The sequence below is a fragment of the Stegostoma tigrinum genome, chromosome 33 (genome assembly GCF_030684315.1).
Source record: "Stegostoma tigrinum isolate sSteTig4 chromosome 33, sSteTig4.hap1, whole genome shotgun sequence".
Classification (NCBI taxonomy): Eukaryota; Metazoa; Chordata; class Chondrichthyes; order Orectolobiformes; family Stegostomatidae; genus Stegostoma; species Stegostoma tigrinum.
The window spans coordinates 4,867,529-4,885,103 of NC_081386.1; the positions used below are offsets into that span (position 1 = coordinate 4,867,529).

General features: G+C 39.9%; 1 protein-coding gene across 1 annotated transcript in view; it reads left to right on the plus strand.

The window, feature by feature from the left end:
* Positions 1-17,575, plus strand: part of il16 (interleukin 16) — a 121,687-nt gene that overhangs the window by 478 nt on the left and 103,634 nt on the right. The window contains exons 2-4 of the mRNA XM_048562817.2: positions 9,841-9,913; positions 11,057-11,492; positions 16,872-17,005. Coding sequence (XP_048418774.1) covers positions 11,097-11,492; positions 16,872-17,005 — 530 coding nt within the window. The 5' untranslated portion in view covers positions 9,841-9,913; positions 11,057-11,096. The remainder of the gene's footprint in view (positions 1-9,840; positions 9,914-11,056; positions 11,493-16,871; positions 17,006-17,575) is intronic.

A 17,575-nucleotide genomic window follows, 5' to 3' on the forward strand; every position in this document is an offset into this window, starting at 1 on the left:
CATTACCACTCTCTCTTCAATTGCTGAATTTCACCATTTGGTTATTTCTCCTCTTCTTCTGTCTGTTTCTGCTGAGCTGTTATTTCGAGGATACAAGGACATATTCAGATGAATGTATTAACATCACTAGGGAGGAAGGGCATTCCTGATTCCCTGGCAATATGCATTCTTAAAACAGTAGCACTAGGAATAGAGCAACCACACTTTCTTCTGTTACTCTTCATGGAATTTTGCGGCAAACATATTAGATGCTCGATTTTGCATACTTTATAGTAATTGCCCTTTAAAAGTACTTCATTGAATGTGGAGAACTGTGAATGCCCTGAGTTTATGAGTGGAGAAATCTGAATGCAGCTATTTCTTTTCTGTTTATCTTTATGGATCCGCACTACCCACATTTTGTTTGGAGTGGGCAGGGAGCCTGTATCAAGAGACATTAATCTCATGCTGGTATGGGACAGACTAAATGAATCAGCTGGTCCTTTCATGCCTCACAGCTTTTCCTATGTTTGTGGTTTCTCTACTGGTTATTGAGGGACTTACAATCTCTTCAGTTTGAGAAATCCTTGTGTATATTCAAACATGAGTAGACCATTCAGTCTAGACCAATGTGAACTTAACTTTACCATCCCATTTTTTTCTCCATATCCCTCAACACCCTTGCTTAAATAAAATCTATCAATCTCAGTTTTGCGATTTTCAATTGACCCCTATTCTCAACAGATTATGGGGAAGAAAATTTCAGGTTTCCAGACTTCCACAACCTTTTGCAGGTAAAAAGTGCCAACTGGCATCATTGCAAAGCTTTGCTCACATTCTAAGGTTCCTTCTTCTTTGACTGGTGTCCAGCATTCGAGGAAGTATGTCCTCTCTCTCTTTCTAGTTGACCAAATCCTTAATAAAATTAATTTTAAGCCAAATTTCAAGTTTCCATCTTAAAATGTCCAACTGATGCTAGTTGAAAACTGTTCAGCATTGATTTTAAATTTTTAATGACAGTATTACAGTAACATGGACAGGAAAGTTCTTACCCTGTCATTGTTTTTATCTTACATGACTTTTTAAATTGATAATTAACATGTGCTTACTCAGTCACATCTGGTTATCATGCCTGTTATTCAAGCCTTTGTCATCTGATAGAAATACAGATGCACAAACATTAACATGTCATTCAAGAGACCATCTGGTACAATGTAAATGTAGGAGCAGATCCTGACTGTGCGATTGTGTAAAGCAGATGATAGTGAATCAACATCCTGGGTTACATGAAGCCAATGAATGTCAATTACCACTCAGAGCCAAGGTTCATTCATAGAGTCTGTAAATTGTGGAAGCAGGCCATTTGGCCTACTGAGCCCACACCAACCCTTTGAAGAGCATCCCACCAGGACCCATCCCCCTTCCCTATCCCTGTAACTTTGTATTTTCTGTGGCTAATCCACTTAGCCTGTACATCCCTAGGAACTATGGGCAATTGACCTAACCACATCTTTGGACTGGGGGAGGAAACTGAAGCTCTGAAACCCATGCAGATGGTGGAGAATGTGCAAACTCCACATGGACAGTCGCCCAAGACTGGAATTGAACCGGGGTTCCTACTGCTGTGAGGCAGCTGTGCTGACCATTGAGCCACCATGCTGCTCCAACTAAAGTCTAAAAGTATTAGAGTTTTTTTCATTCGCTGAGAGTGGACATTATATGCAAAGCTGAAATTATTACCCATCTGTAGGCACCTTGAGAGGCAGCTTGATATGACTGAGTGCTAGGTCATTCAAAGTGCAGCTAAAAATGAACAATATTAGAATCAAACTGATGACCCATATAGGACACACTAGATAAAGATCGCTAGTTTCCTTTCTGAAGGACGTTAATAAACCAGATTCAACAGCTTCGTTGACACTTTTACCGATACCAGCATTCAGTTCCCAGAATTTTAAAACTGAATTCATATTCCCAAATTGGCAAGTTGGGATTAAACTCATACTGTGCAATTTATTTTTCCAGGCCTGAGGATTTCAGGTCTAGGAACACCAACATATCCATAGTTAATCTACATGTGATCTATTATTTTCAGAACAAGTATTATTTACACTTGGCAAAAACAAATTTCAAATTTGGCTACTTATCATGTCAACATAGGAAAATCATTCACTGATCTAGAGAAATTAGACCAACTGTGGAACTGAGAGACCTATGATTCATAACTGTGCTTATAGCAGGAACTGACCCTATTCTCTCCATATTCTGTTAACTTTGCCTGTTTATTTTTCATGCATTCATATGGAGCTTTCAATATAGAAGACTGTGCCAAGGTGCTCCATAGAGTGTGGAGCAAAAACAAATTCTGAGCCAAAGAAAGCAATATTCAGAGAGGTGACCAGGAAAGGATCTTAAAGGAGAAGACAGAATTGGAAAGATGGGGGAAGGGCACAGACAGAGTGCTAGAGCATGGAGCGCAGAGATCTGAAACATGAGGAGAGGGATCGCTGCACAAGAGGAGAGTCAGAGGCATGGGAGGCCTGAGCGGGTGGGAAAGTTTTGGGCTCCAGGATACTACAATAGTGATGCACTTAGAGTAGAGACATTAGGTGACATAGTGAGATAAAAACAAGGATGAGAATTTTAACTTAATTTTAACTTAACGTGTAGGGCGATGAGGTCCCAAAATCAATCAATGAGGGGCGTTCTACAAGATAATATATGAAACGTTGATGTTTATTGGAAGTGCTGGATCAAGGCTTGTCAGGAGAGCATTATGCTGTTGAGACTGCATAGAGAAGAAACGTTATAAAAAGGTAAAAGCCAAGTTAGGTGTAAGCAACTGGTAAGATTTTTGTCAGGGTTAAAGTAGAGTCATTGAGATGTACATCACTGAAACAGACACTTCGGTCCAACTTGTCCATGCCAACCAGATATCCTAGATAAATCTAGTCCCATTTGCCAGCATTTGGCCCTAAACCCTTCTGAATCATATACCAATCCAGATGCCTCTTAAATGTTGTCACTCAATCATGCCTCCATCAACTCAACTAGCAGCTTATTCCATACACGCATCACCCCTGTGAGAAAAAGTTGCCCCTTAGGTCCCTTTTAAATCCTTCCCCTGGCACCTTAAACCTATGCCCTCTAGTTTGGGACACCCCACCCTGGGGAAATGACCTTGACAATTTACCTTATCCATGCCCCTCATGATTTTATAAAACTCTATAAGGTCACCCCTCAGCCCCTGACACTGCAGGGAAAAAAACCCCAGCCTATTCAGCTTTTCCCTCTAGCTGAAACCTTCTAACCCTTGTAAATCTTTTCTGAAACCTTTCATGTTTCACAACACCCTCCATATAGGAGACCAGAATGCACACAATATTCCAAAAGTGGCCAAATCAATGTCCTGTACAGCTGCAACATGACCTCCCAACTCCTATGCACAATGTGCTGACCAATAAAGGCAAGTGTTCCAAATGCTTTCTTCACCATCCTATCTACCTGCAACTGCACTTTCAATGAACTATGAACCTGTCCTCCAAGATCTTTTTGTTCAGCAACACTTTTCAGGACCTTACCATTCAGTGTATAAATCCTGCCCTAATTTGCCTTTCCAAAATGCAGCACCTCACATTTATCTAAATTAAACTATTAAACTCCATCTACCGTTCCTCGGCCCGCTGGGCCATCTGATTAAGGTCCCATTGTACTCTGAGGTAACCTTCTTCGCTGTCCACTACACCTCCAATTTGGTGTCATCTGCAAACTTACTAACAATACCTCCTATAACTGCTGTACTGGATTGTGATCTAGTTTCCAACCAATGGGAATGAAAATTGATTTTCTGAAATGGACAGTTAAACACACACACACACACACACACACACACACACACACACACACACACACACACACACACACACACATACGTACACACACATACACACGTACACACACATACACACACATATACACACACACATACACACACACTTCTACCCATCCTTTGGGAGGTTTGGACAGTGCTGCTGGCAGCATCTATTTCCCCATCAAACTGGACTTGAGGTATACTGCAGGTGGTGCCAAACTGAATCTATGAAGAACAACACTCTCATTTATTGCTACTGCGTTCTGGGTTTAGATCAGGAACAAAAGTGGAAATAAAATGATTATCATTTCCAGTACATTTCATGACCTCAGGATAAGCACCTAGAATCAATAAAGTTGTTCTGGTTCACTGTTCCTGTTATCATGTAGGTAACAATTCATGCACAGCAATATATAAATTATAATGTGATACAGACAGATCAATCTATTTTCTAGTGATGTTGGTTGAGAGGTAAGTATTGGACCCAGGAGATAGGGGAGAACTTGCCTGAACTTCTTAAAGAGTCCTGCGGGATGTTTTAAGTGACAGGTAAGGTCTCAGTTTAATGACTCAGCTGAAAGAGAGATTGGGAGCTGACTCTCCATTTGCTTCTTTTGACCTGGCTAACCTACATCCTGCAGAGAAAAATGGATTGAACAGTTGTTTGTTTCACGTTACTTTCTGGGATCTTGCTGGACACAGTTGGTTGCCATGTTTTCCTAGGTGACAGCAGTGTAGCTGTTTAGAAACCCAAAGCCAAATCCAATGACTGTATGGCTGCATTTGGTTTTGGCATTTGAAAAGTAGCCCCTCAGATCATGAGACTGAAGAAGTCGCCAGCTGTGAGAGGGAAACATAGTCTCCAGCTCAATGAATCATTAAAGTCACATCGCAAGCCAAAGGCAATGATGCATTTCATCAGGGACCCCACCCCTTACTTTCAATAGACAGTTCTTTATTTTGAATGGAGCATACCTGAAGTGGAATGTTGATGCATGCTTCCTTAAATAAATCAAGCTGCAATTTTCCAGGAAGTATATTTTTGGGTTGGGATGGGCCTAAATAAGCAGAGTGTTTCATTGAGACAACAGTGAGCTTGTGACTGGATGAACATCATTTTTGCATAGTTTCCTGCTTCTGCTGAGATGCAGTTACAGCTTCAAAAGTAACACTTTTGAAAAGTAATGTAATTTGGAGACTCCCCTAATGCCTGCAGTAAAGCCATTTTAAAAATCAAAATAAATGCAATAGTTCCTTTCAAAGTTGATGTGCCTGACTTTATTCATTCTTTTGACAAGCCTTAAATACTGGAGACTGACACACTCCTGATTTATGTTTCTTATTACAGAATTATTGCTCTCTATTCAATTGGGAAACAGCATAGCTTCAATTTACTTGAAAATCTCAAACAGGTTTACACACAGATAAATGATAACTTACAGTCACAGAGCAACTTACGTACTTATGAACAAGGGTCAGGAATGGTTATTCAGCTTTCGAAGCTGTTCTACCATTCAACAAATCATGATTGCTCTGATTGTAACCTTGACTCCACTCTCTCACCTACTCCTGATAATCTCTAGCCCCTTAGCTTAACAAAAATAGATCTACCTCAGCCTTAAAGATATTCAAGGATTCGGTTTCACCACCTTTTCAGAACAGCGTTCCAAAGACTCACAACCCTCAGAAAGAATACATTTAATCTCATCCCTGGTTTAAATGGGTGATCCCTGATTTTTAAACAGTGACGCCTGGTTTTTGATTCTCTTTCATGATGAAACCTCTTGTCAACATCTAGTCATTCAAAACCCTGGAGGATCTATGTATTTCAATCAAGCCACTTTTATTTTTCTGAACACCGGCAGGTATAAGCCCAACATGTCCAACGTTTCTTCCTAAGACAACACTCTCATTCCAGGTATTATTCGAGTAAACCTTCTCAGAACAGTTTCTAACAGATTTGGATCCTTTCATATATATGATGTACAATGCAATAAGGCAGATGCAATCTCACTGTGTTACTGAAACATAACCTCCCTATTTTAGAGATAATAGGAACTACAGATGCTGGAGAATCCGAGATAACAAAGTGTAGAGCTGGATGAACACAGCAGGCCAAACAGCATCTCCCTATTTTAGAATTCAGTTCCCCTCAAGATAAATGATAACATTCTATTAGTTTTCCTAATAACTTGCAGTACCATCATGTTGGCTTTTTCTGATTCCTTTGCATCCCACAGCTCTACAATCTCTCAGTATTTTGATTCTTTGAGCAGAGTCTTATATGGATCTGAATGAGGTGGGTGGTGGTGAGATTTATGGCAGAAATGGGCAAGAATTCCAACAAGGAGGAGGACAAGGACATTGGGAGGAGGAAGCTCTCCTTGTCTTTGGCGGAAATTAGCTGAATCGAGTGACACAAGGCAGGCAGGGCCTCATTGACACCTGTTCTCAGTAGATGAGGGGATGGTGACAAATGTGGGTCACCAGTGGGCGTTGAGGGCAGAGTAGCAGTGACTTAGAGATGATGTTCAAACAGGATGTAGCTATGGACAGGCAAACTGTGTGGTTGGTGGTTATGTAGTGACCAAAACAAGAGAATAGCGTTGCAACCATGAAGGATAGTCTGTATGCCATGAGCAATGTGGCTTTGTAGCTGCTGCCAGTGAGGGACAATGCCAGATTACCAACCTTTGACTTAGTTTTTTTAATGCTGAATGCTGCAAATTTAATGCAATGTTATCATATTAATATTACAATTTCTGATGTTATTACTTGACAAGTCAAATCCCTGATTGAAATCCGTCTTGATAGATCATATTTTGTTTTTCTTTTCATTTGAATGAGGCTACGTTTCACTGACACACAAGCACTTAATGCTGCAGATTTGATTTTAAAAGTGAAAACAGAAGTTTACTACATAAAAGAAATGAAGGTACATTAGTATAAACTAAACAATTTAAAGGTTTCAAAACACAGATTAAATACAAACCCATTCATTCCTAAAGCACCACTTTACAGAACTCATACATTCCATGCTATATTATATCTACAGGGTTTAAGTTAACTGTCATTTCAATTCTCAATCTTAAGAATCTGATTGCTTCTTTCTTGAATCTTCAAACAACTGAGCTTAGACTTTCTTAGCTTTGAATAAGCCCTTCAGGTTTGGAAACAAACACATCTGGTCTGGAACTTTCAAACTAAACTCCTCACACTGCGCTAACCTATTTCTTAACCATTCTGAACTACTTTTTTTCAGACAAAGCTGCTTTACACATCTAGCTTCAACCATGACTTCTATTAAATGAAACCAATAAATCTTTCTTCAAGTTATGGAGCCTTCCAATGTCAAAGGAAAGCACCGTTCTAGATCCTTCTAAATGAAGTATTTACTTGTGAAAAAAAAACTCCTGGAAAATTCCCTATTCATTTCCAAAATCAATACCTCTCACTTTTTTTTAAACAATCCATGGCTCCTGGAAGTCTTACAAGTTAATCATTTAATCTCTTCTCACATGCAAAGAACAAATCCAACATGCCACTAGTTCAAGATCTAAGTTCTAAAATAAATGATATTAAAACATACTTAAAATGCACTCCTTGCATTACATAAATAACCAATAACCACAATAATAAGAAATAGCAAGAGAAATAATATTACTTCAAATAATTAATTCAAAGATGAACCAAAAGTGCACAGGATTAAGTATCTTGTCAAAACCAGTTCTTAAGATACAGATTTGCTTCAGCATTACCAAATTTCATTTTAAGCTGAACAAGTAAATACATTGTAACATTTAAAATGATCTATACAGCTGGCAATATTATACTTGCCAAAATTTTAAAAAGATACAGACACTTTTGAGGAAGTTCTAACAGCTTTTGATAATTTCTTCAATCTGAGAACAATACCTTTGAAAGAGTAATAGTTAACAGAAGATTTCAGCACCCAGGGGACTCCATAATGGCACAAAAAGTCATACATCGAAATATGTTGACAACACAAAGTTAGGCTGCATTGTTGATATCCCTTTGTAAATACGAAGTGAATCCGCAAAACGTTAGCAAATGGAATTCCATGTAACTATATGTGAGGTTACCCATTTTGGACTGAAAATAAAATTGATCAGGGTCATTCCTAATAGTGTCAGAGATAATGGGAACTGCAGATGTTGGAGAATCCAAGATAATAAAATGTGAGGCTGGATGAACACAGCAGGCCCAGCAGCATCTCAGGAGCACAAAGGCTGACGTTTCGGGTCTAGACCCTTCATCAGAGACCCTCTGATGAAGGGTCTAGGCCCGAAACGTCAGCTTTTGTGCTCCTGAGATGCTGCTGGGCCTGCTGTGTTCATCCAGCCTCACATTTTATTATCCTTCCTAATAGTGCTAGGTTAAATACAGTGAATGTCCAAAGAGATTTGGAGGTTCAGGTGTGAGAATGGAGCAGAGATGGAGAATTGGAAGAATGGGATGGAGTCCTAGCGGGGACCAGAGTGTGAGAACGTATCGTCAAGATAACTGTGGGTTTGTAGTGGATGTTGGTGGCTAGCCAATCACCAGAAATGGAAACAGACATGTCAACAAAGGGAAGAGAGGAGTTAGAAATGGGCCAGGCGAAGGTGAGAGCAGGCTGGAAACTGGATGCCATGAGAAGGTACAGAAAATAACCTTTATATTTATAGGATTGGAGTATAAGGATGCAGAAACTATGCTTCAGTAATACAACACCCTGGTTAAGACCTCACTTGGAGTACTATGAGATGATCTGGGCACCACACCTTAGGAAGGAAGTATTGGCCTAGGAGGGTGTACAATGTAGATGTACAAAGATGATGCTTGGACTTCAGAGGTTGTTATGAGCAGAGATTAAACAAATTAGGCTGGTTTTCTATACAATTTAGAAGGGTAAGAGGCAATCTGATTGAAAGCTTCAAGATATTGGTCAAAGGATTTAGTATTCAGCATCAGTAGTGACCCCCTTCACATGTTATTTAAAAAAAAGTTCTCCTCTGTTCAAAGAAAGAAGCCTGTCACTTCTACCCTTGCCTGTGCTGACATATGGCTGCAACCCTTGAATACATAGCTTTCTCGTAATACTGAAAGGGTAATAGGATGAACAAATCAGGTATTAGTTTTAGTATTAGACTTTCAGAGAATTGTAAAATCTTTAACTATGTCTCCAAACAGTGAATGAGTCAGGGGTATAGAAAGTCATTACGGTAGAATTAGGTAGGGTCATGACTCATACTGGAATCAAAGGGAATTAGGAGCAGATAGGAATGTTTACTGAGTGGCAGAGTAGGCTTGAGGGGCTGAATGGCCCTCTCCATTTCCCCCAAGTTTAGAATTTGGTATGCATTACCAGCATTGCTCATGTCTCAGGAGCAAAGGAAAAAAAAAAATCACCTTATAAAAGCTGCACTAAAATTTCCATCCACCTAGAAGATCACTCTAATTTTACACTGTTTCCATATCAAACACTACAACAACAACTTACATTTTTAAAAATTAATTCAGGGGATGTGGGTGTCACTGGCTGGGCCCAACATTTATTGCCCATCGCTAATCGCCTAGAAGGCAGTTGACAGTCAACCAAATTGCTGTGGGTCTGGAGTCACATGGAGGCCAGACCAGGTAAGGACATTAGTGAGCCAAATGGGTTTTTCTAACAATCAACAATAGATTCATGGTCATCATTAATTCCGATTTGTTTTATTGAATTCAACTCTTACATCTGCCATGGCAGGATGTGAATCTGGGTATGCAGACATTGACTGAGTTTCTGAATTAACAGTCCAATGATAATAATAATAGGCCCTTTGTTGTCCCGTGGTCTCCATACAATAACCAAATAAAGTGGTCCATGAAATTCTATTGCAAATGCACATGATATGGCATTGATGAAACTGTAAGTAACTGCATTAGTGATGATGTAATCAGTGCATGGAAGACTCAAAATATTGACTCTATTTCTCTTTCTACAGATGCTGCCAGATCTGTTAAGTATTCACAGAATTTTTACCTGGGCAACTCTGGTGAGCAGTGCAGTCACACCTTGTGAGTCAAACTATCAACAATCATTTGATTATCCATTTCCTCCCTGTGGTGACAGGGCTATATTCACTGGAGTTTAGAAGAGTTGATGGGAGGGAGGATCTCATAGAAACCTATAAAATTCTGATAAGATTAGACAGGGTAAACACACAAAAGATGTTGCTGATGATGAGGGAAGTCCAGAACCAGGGGTCATCGTCTAAGAATGCAGGCTATGCCATTTGGACTGAGATGAGGAGAAATTTCTTCACCTAGAGAGTAGTGAACCTGTTGAGTTCTCTGTTGAGGTCAAAACAGTGAATGTTTTCAAGAAGCAGTTAGATGTAGTTCTTAGAGCTAAAGGGATCAAAGGGTTATGGGGTGAATGTGTGAGAGTTGGAAGATCATCTTTGATCATATTGAATGGTTGAGCAGGCTTGATGACCTGAATGGCCAACTCCTGTTCCTATTTTCAGTTGTGTTTTTCTGTGAAAGAAATGTTGTTTGGAGGGCATTCTATCCATAGCTGGAAAGGAGAGTAAGAGGCAGCACTAATAACCCTGGAAGCTCCAATTGTATGTCTTGTAGCTATTTCTGAATTCCCAAGTGTATCATTAGTGTTTCCTGCCAGGGTGTAATTCCTCATTCAAAACTGCCTCTAAGTGGCATTGGAAAGCCCCAACATCTCCCTATCCACCAATCATGAAGCCAATGAATAGCTTGGAGAGCACCGGCTGTACTTGTCATTCAACAATGCAGTTTTCCGAAAAAATTAGAGCAAGGGAATATTTTGAAGGTTCTCACGTGTTTTAAATATGTCTTTGTTTTCTTATTCTTTCTTTGAGGATCGCTGGCTGAGACAGCGTTTATTGCCCATCCCTGACAGCCTTTGAGAAGGTTGCGGTTAGCTGCCTTCTTGATCTGCTACAGTCTATGTGCTGTAAGTAGACTCACAAAACTGTTAGGGAGGGAATTCCAAGAATTTGACCCAGTGACATTGAAGGAACAGCAATATATTTCCAAGTCAGGATGATGAGTGAAGAATCATGAAGCAACCGTGTACTATTTACATAAATAGAGGCCATGACTAATTTTTGGATATGCAGCTGTTGGGGTATTTGGTAATGGGTTTGCTTGCCCCAACCTTCATTCTCTTTACTCATACAGGTTCTGTGTATTTGTGGAAAAGGGACAGCAGTGTTTCTTCATGCCGGTGAGGGTGGAGAAAAGACATTCAACAGAAATGCTTTATTCTTGTGGCAACAGACAGAGAAAAAAGGAGGTATCCTGCTCCCAGAGAAGTCAGAAAAACACCTTCAGTAAAAACAACAAGAAATCCCGAAAGTTTGGGGTGATTTCAAGAACATTCTTACTGTGTAATTCCAAGAGTAGTGATGACAGAACAAGTGGTGAAGAAAATGATTCTACTTCAAAGGATCAAGTATCTGAAGGAGCTAGTGAATTAAATGACCTCCAAACACAGACAATATCTCAAGCTCAGCCAAACAGCCTCAATGAAAAGGCCCCTGCCATTCAAAGTGAGCTGAAACCCAGTGACATTGCTGAGTCTAGGAAGGATATCAAGAAAGAATGTTTTTATCAGGTGAGTACATGCATGGACCAGCATTGGAAAACTCAGAGACTGCAAGTCTAGGGAATACTGCATTGGTCAATCAATCTCTGGCTATGACACTGTGGACAGAAGCCTTTGTGACAGTTATTGCAAAGAGAACTAACCAACCCAACAATAGGTGTGTACTTTTTACACGCCTTCTGAAGTTTGCCTGATCAGATGTTTGAAGTACTAACTAGCTATTCAGTAATACACCAGTGTAAAATTCATAGAACATCAGTAACACACCAGAATACAATTTGTAGAACATCAGTTGATGGCAACCATCCAATGTTGAGTTCAGAAACAATAGCCTAGTGGTATTATTGCTAGACTATTAACAGAAATCAAGGTAATGTTCTGGGGACCTGGGTTCAAAACTTGCTATAGCAGATAGTGGAATTTGAATTCAGTAAAATATCCGAAATTAAGAGATTAGTGATTGTCAATTGTTGGGAAAAAAACACTAGGGTCACTAATGCCCTTTAGGGATTCTTCCTGGTCTGGCCTACATGTAACTCCAGACCTACAGCAATGTGGTTGACTCTTAACTGCCCTCTGGGCAATCAGGAGTGGGCAATAAACAATAATCCAGCCAGCGATGCCTGCATCATATGAAGGAATTTTTAAGAAGCCTGCTCCAAACAGGGCCAGTTAAATCAGTGCCACTCCCCCCTCATTTACAGACCTCTCCACCCTAAAGGCCATAACTTTATCCTAGGTAGCTGATGACTTGGCGCTGCTATGCTCTGTTCCTGACCTTATGATGCCAGCTGACGGTATTATTGGACAAGTCATATCCCAGACTGAAATCTAGCATGATATTTTGTTTTGATTTTAATGAGGTGGTCTCTCATTGAAGTATAAGCACGTAATGGTGTGGATATTTTGAAAACTAAAACAGAACCCTAACCCTAAACCTATCACATGCAAACAGAATGAATACAAAATAGAATAAACCACACTATTTGCTTACAACACACTTAAGGATTTTGAAACATATTAATCTTAAAAACACTCTTTTACAGATTCCAAAATATCCCTGCATGATAATTGAAAGAATCCCTTGTACATAACTCATGCTGGAAAATCTCTTTATCTAACATATAATTGGACCTTAACTCCCAGTTTGGAGAATCTAATAGTTGCATCTTGGATCTGTCATGCATCTTAAAGTAAATACTCTCAGCTTCAAATAGCCTCTTCGGGGTTTTATCATAGCATTTTCAATCTGGGGCAATCGTTAACCTCCTTAGTCTAAGGTTATCTTAGGTTAATCAATCTGATTATCTTTTCCCTGCCTAAGGTGTAAATTTACACAAACATTTCTGCACAACTGCCCAAAGCTGAAAGAATACCAAAAAAGGTTTCCCTCTGTCTAAGCAATGGTACTTTCCCTAAGCTTAACAAAAACATGTCCACAAATTTCTTACAGAAACATTGAGCCAGAATTATTTACCGTGCTTGATTGTAAACCCTTTCGATGGAAGCAAAAATCCAATAGTTCTGAAAACTTGCCCTCACAAGTAATACTGCCCTACCTTATTTTTCGCTGCATGGAACTTAGTTGCACACATAGCAGTGGCTTCTGTGTGCAGAGGTCAATGTAACAGCATGCTGAATCTCAGCTGTGCAGCTTAGAGGAATCATTGCTCACAAGCTGTTTTATAAAAGACCACCGTGGTTGCAGAAACATTCACAAGTTAATTACTGGTTCTTTCAAATGGACAGAAGAAACCCATATGCCATTCCTTAAAAATCCAAATTTAACACAAATGATATTAAATATATATATCAATATCGCACAGTCTATGTCATACTTTATATGCATGTTCACTGCTCTACATAGTGATCACATTGTCCATAAGCATAACCTATCTGTTACTGTTCCATCAATATCACAATTTAGTTATATAAAGTTAGGATTTTCAGTCAAATGCATCTGCTTTGAACTAAATGCAATGGGAAACAATTATCACATTTGTCGCAGGATAGATTCAAACTGCTCCCCTCCCCCTCAAATCTTCCTATCTGTCAAAGGTCTGGGAGAGGGTATTTAGCACATGTGGTGTGATAGATGTAGTTGCTTTCCAAACCTTTTCATCCATAGAACTAGGGAAAAGAACATAACTCAGAGCAACTCATTGCCTACATTGGCTCAGAGAAGAGGTTAACTGATAAATCCACCGCACACAGATCAGTGTTCATGCTTACAGAATATTTTCTCCCTGCAGCTACAATGGCCTTTTGTATTCAAACATTCCTTCTATCTCTGTGATGCTTATGCTGGTCATATTTCGTATTGATCTTATGGAACTAACTTTGCCCAATAAAGTAAAGCTTTGTTGCATGCTTGCTTTTTTTTGCTGCTTTTATTACATAACTGGATTTTGTGTCACATTGCCTTAAGTCATACAAACTCTCATTTACTGTTTACAGAAAATTCTGCAAAAGATGTTCCAGTTTGGGAGGGTAAATGTAGAGCAAGATGCAGGGCTAAATAAAACACACAGTAACAACGAGTAGAGTAATGGTCACAGTGCCTTGATAAAGTTGATAATGGCCAGAAACAACAGTGAACAAAGTTAACAGTGGGGAAAGACAACTTTGGATAGAGTTGGCAGAGGTTTGAATTCCTGGAGCTGCCTCCTAATCTGTACTGGATAATCTGCTCTTGGCCATGGTTCTAGCAGAAGTTGACATTTAACATCAATTGTTTTGGATCACCATTTCATCCAATCTGCAGTGACCTATTGCCACAACAATGTTTATAGAAACCTTACAATGTAGAAGCAGTCAATTCAGCCCATCGAGTCCGCACCAATCCTCCGAAGAGCATCCCACCCAGAGCCACCCCCTACCCCATCCCTGCATTTTGCATCCTAGATGCAATAGGTTACTTAGCAATGCCATTTATCCTAACCTGCACACCTTTGAACCATGAGAGGAAATCCACACAGACCCAGGGAGAATGTGCAAATTCCAAACAGATAATCTCCCGAAGCTGGAATCAAACCTGGGTCCATGGTGCTGTGAGGTAACGGTGCTAACCACTGAGCTACTGTGCATGTTGACTTTGGTTGAAATGCTATCAGCAGTTCCATAACCAATCAATACTCACTGTCTTGGTTCATCATAGGGGTAAGTAGCAGGAGGTCATAGTAGAAAGTAAGGTGCAGAACACAGAACAGTACAGCACAGTACAGGCCCTTCGGCCCATGATGTTGTGCCAAACCTTTACCCTAATCCTAAGGTCTATCTAACCTCCATCCCTACCTTATCGGGGTGAAGTCAAAATAATTGAGAGGAAATGGTGCAGTTGTGGATCAGTCAAATTGATCTCAGAAAAGCTACGCTAAAGCTGTTTAGCTCAAAGTGTCCAAATCACCTGATGAATATTGTTCAAGAATCCCATGAAAGTTAGCAAAGAATTAGTTTCAAAATTCAGTGGAAAGGAAGAGGACTGGAGGGTAACAGAAATAATGTTCATATTCACAGCAGGTGACGACAGACAGAATCAATAGCCCTTTTGTCATGTCTTATGATTAGTAACTTGTTATGATAGTTGTACCAAAGTAGAAAACTGTAAGTGGACATTTGATGGAGCAGGAATTTTATCTGATTTATTGACTCAGTGCTGACCCCACCGAAGATCACTGGATTAGCCTAAGTAGTATACTCTGGCAGAGATTCTGACATATTCCAATGAAATGGGGGTAGAACAAGGAATAAAATGAAGTTGCAGAATTCAAACACCCACAGCAGTTCAAGGGGATCCCTGTTACAAATGGAATGAGCATTGTTGGCGAGCATTTCAGCATCTACTTCAGGAGAGACTGGCTGTAGGGTCCAGTAGTATACCAGACCTGATAGCCTGGGTATGGCAAAGATGACCAGAATGCAGCAGACCATCACAGTCAGGCCCAGAGAAAAGAGATGGACTGGGGAGTCAGTCAAAAAGAAGCAAAGTAGTCAGTTGAAATGACTAGTGACAGGAAGTTCCAGACCATGCCTGGGGACTGAAGGAAGGCTTTCCTTAAAGAAATCACCCTTTATTTTAGTCTCCACAGTGTACAGAAGTCTACTATGTGAGCAACAGATGCAATGAACTAAATATAGCTGAAAAAAGACACATTTTGCTGAATCATTTTGTCTTGCACTCATCAGAACAACTTGCAAGAAATGTCAAAATTAATTGAAGCCAGTATCTCTACCAGAAGAAAGTACTGATAGGTTAGCAAGTGGACTCTGTTTGCAGATGCATTGCCATGGTGGATGCATCAGTTAATGATAACTGACAGACAGGTTGACCTTGTTTGGTAAAGGAATTCCCCGGAGAAAAGAATCAAAGTATAGCTGTCTCCTATTTTATTGAGTTAAAACAGACACAAATAGATACACACAGTGTATAAGTGACAGCCATTTGTTGGCCAAACATTGCCCTTAAAATTGAACCAATCATTTTCAACCTGCCCACTTTAAAATTTAAACAAACAAACTTGGCAGTTAACTGTCACTCCTCATTAACTGGTGTATTGGCCATGGCAAGATCTTTACCAAAGTTTACTTGCCAACTAATTAAAGCTCCCCTCTCTTAAGCTAAAAATGTTGTTTTCCCATTACTTTAGTATTTCTGGCAAAATGTCCTTACAAGCGCAAGAAGAAAATCTTTGGCAAAATGTATTGTTTTCCAACAACACTCAAGTTCTGTATTTCCAAACATCTAACAGAAGATTATATTAAAAGACATACAGTAAATCACAGGTTGCATGTGCTAATCACCCCTTGAGAATCCACAGAGATGTAAATATCATAAAGATCACTGGAAACCTGTAGAGCAGAACATCATATGCTACCAGTAAGGGTGAGTAAAGAAGCAGGTGTTTTATTGGGGGTCACAAATTGTATGAATTATGTATGTTCCACTCTTAATGCCTCCTTCAAAATGTTCCTTGAAACCTCATTTTTTCATTAATTATTGCCCATTTGTCTTCATCACCCTTTTTTTTAACAATTCATGGGATGTTGGTATCACAGGTTGGCCCTGTATTTATTCAGAAGGATGGATGTGACTGCATTTGCCATGGCCAATCCACCTAGCCTGCACATCCTGCTCACTACAGGCTATTAACATGGCCAACCTACCTAACAAACACCTCTACGAACAGTGAGAGGAAACCCTCGCAGACACAGGCAGAATATACAAACTCCTTTCAGGCTATCATACTAGAGTAGAATTGAGCCTGGGTCCCTGGTGCTATGAGGCAGCAGTGCTAACAGTTGAGCCACTATACCTGCCATACTTATCCACTAGCTCTGGATAACATGAGTTTGTTTAGCTGAATCTAAACACATACATTGTTTTGACAGGAGCCTGCACTAGGAACCTGTAGGTTGTACATAGCCACAGGAGACCAGGACCTTGGGATTCAGATCAGCGTGGACGGAAATGAACCATCATCTATAACAGTTAACCATGTGATCAGCGGAGGGGCTGCTGACAGGTAACTCACTCAAAATGGGAATCTCTCCTTTTCAGAAGCTTGGTGTTCAGCCATCTCTGATCCTTGTGCAGTTTAAGCAGAGGCTTCTGTTTACTGATGCTCAGAGATAATTGAAGCTGCAAATGACCACAGTTCTGATACACTTGTATCAAACACCTCTCTCCATTATAAATCCCACAATGCTATGAGATTAGCTTGGTTCTATAAAGAGTCGGTAATCCTCTAGGCCAGGTTACCATCCCAGCTTCAAAAAGAATGTTCTACCCAAATGTGTTATTGATGAAGTATGAAATGGAGAGCAATGTTTTAGGCATTTGTTTTTCATGTCAAAAACCATTTATAAAGAGCACAGCTTAAATGGTCAGATGGTGCCCTGAACTCAATGGCAGGTGGAATAACCAAAAGCATATGTTTAGTAATTGTAATGAGGTCAGCCAGGTAGATCTAATAAAGTATGAGCTCCCTGATTGAGCCTCTTAACCGGTTCCAATCAGGGAAACCTGGCTGACAGATATGAACAGGAGTGTCAAACACCCTGTTCATTCTGAGAGCTGGTTCCGAGGGAGCTGG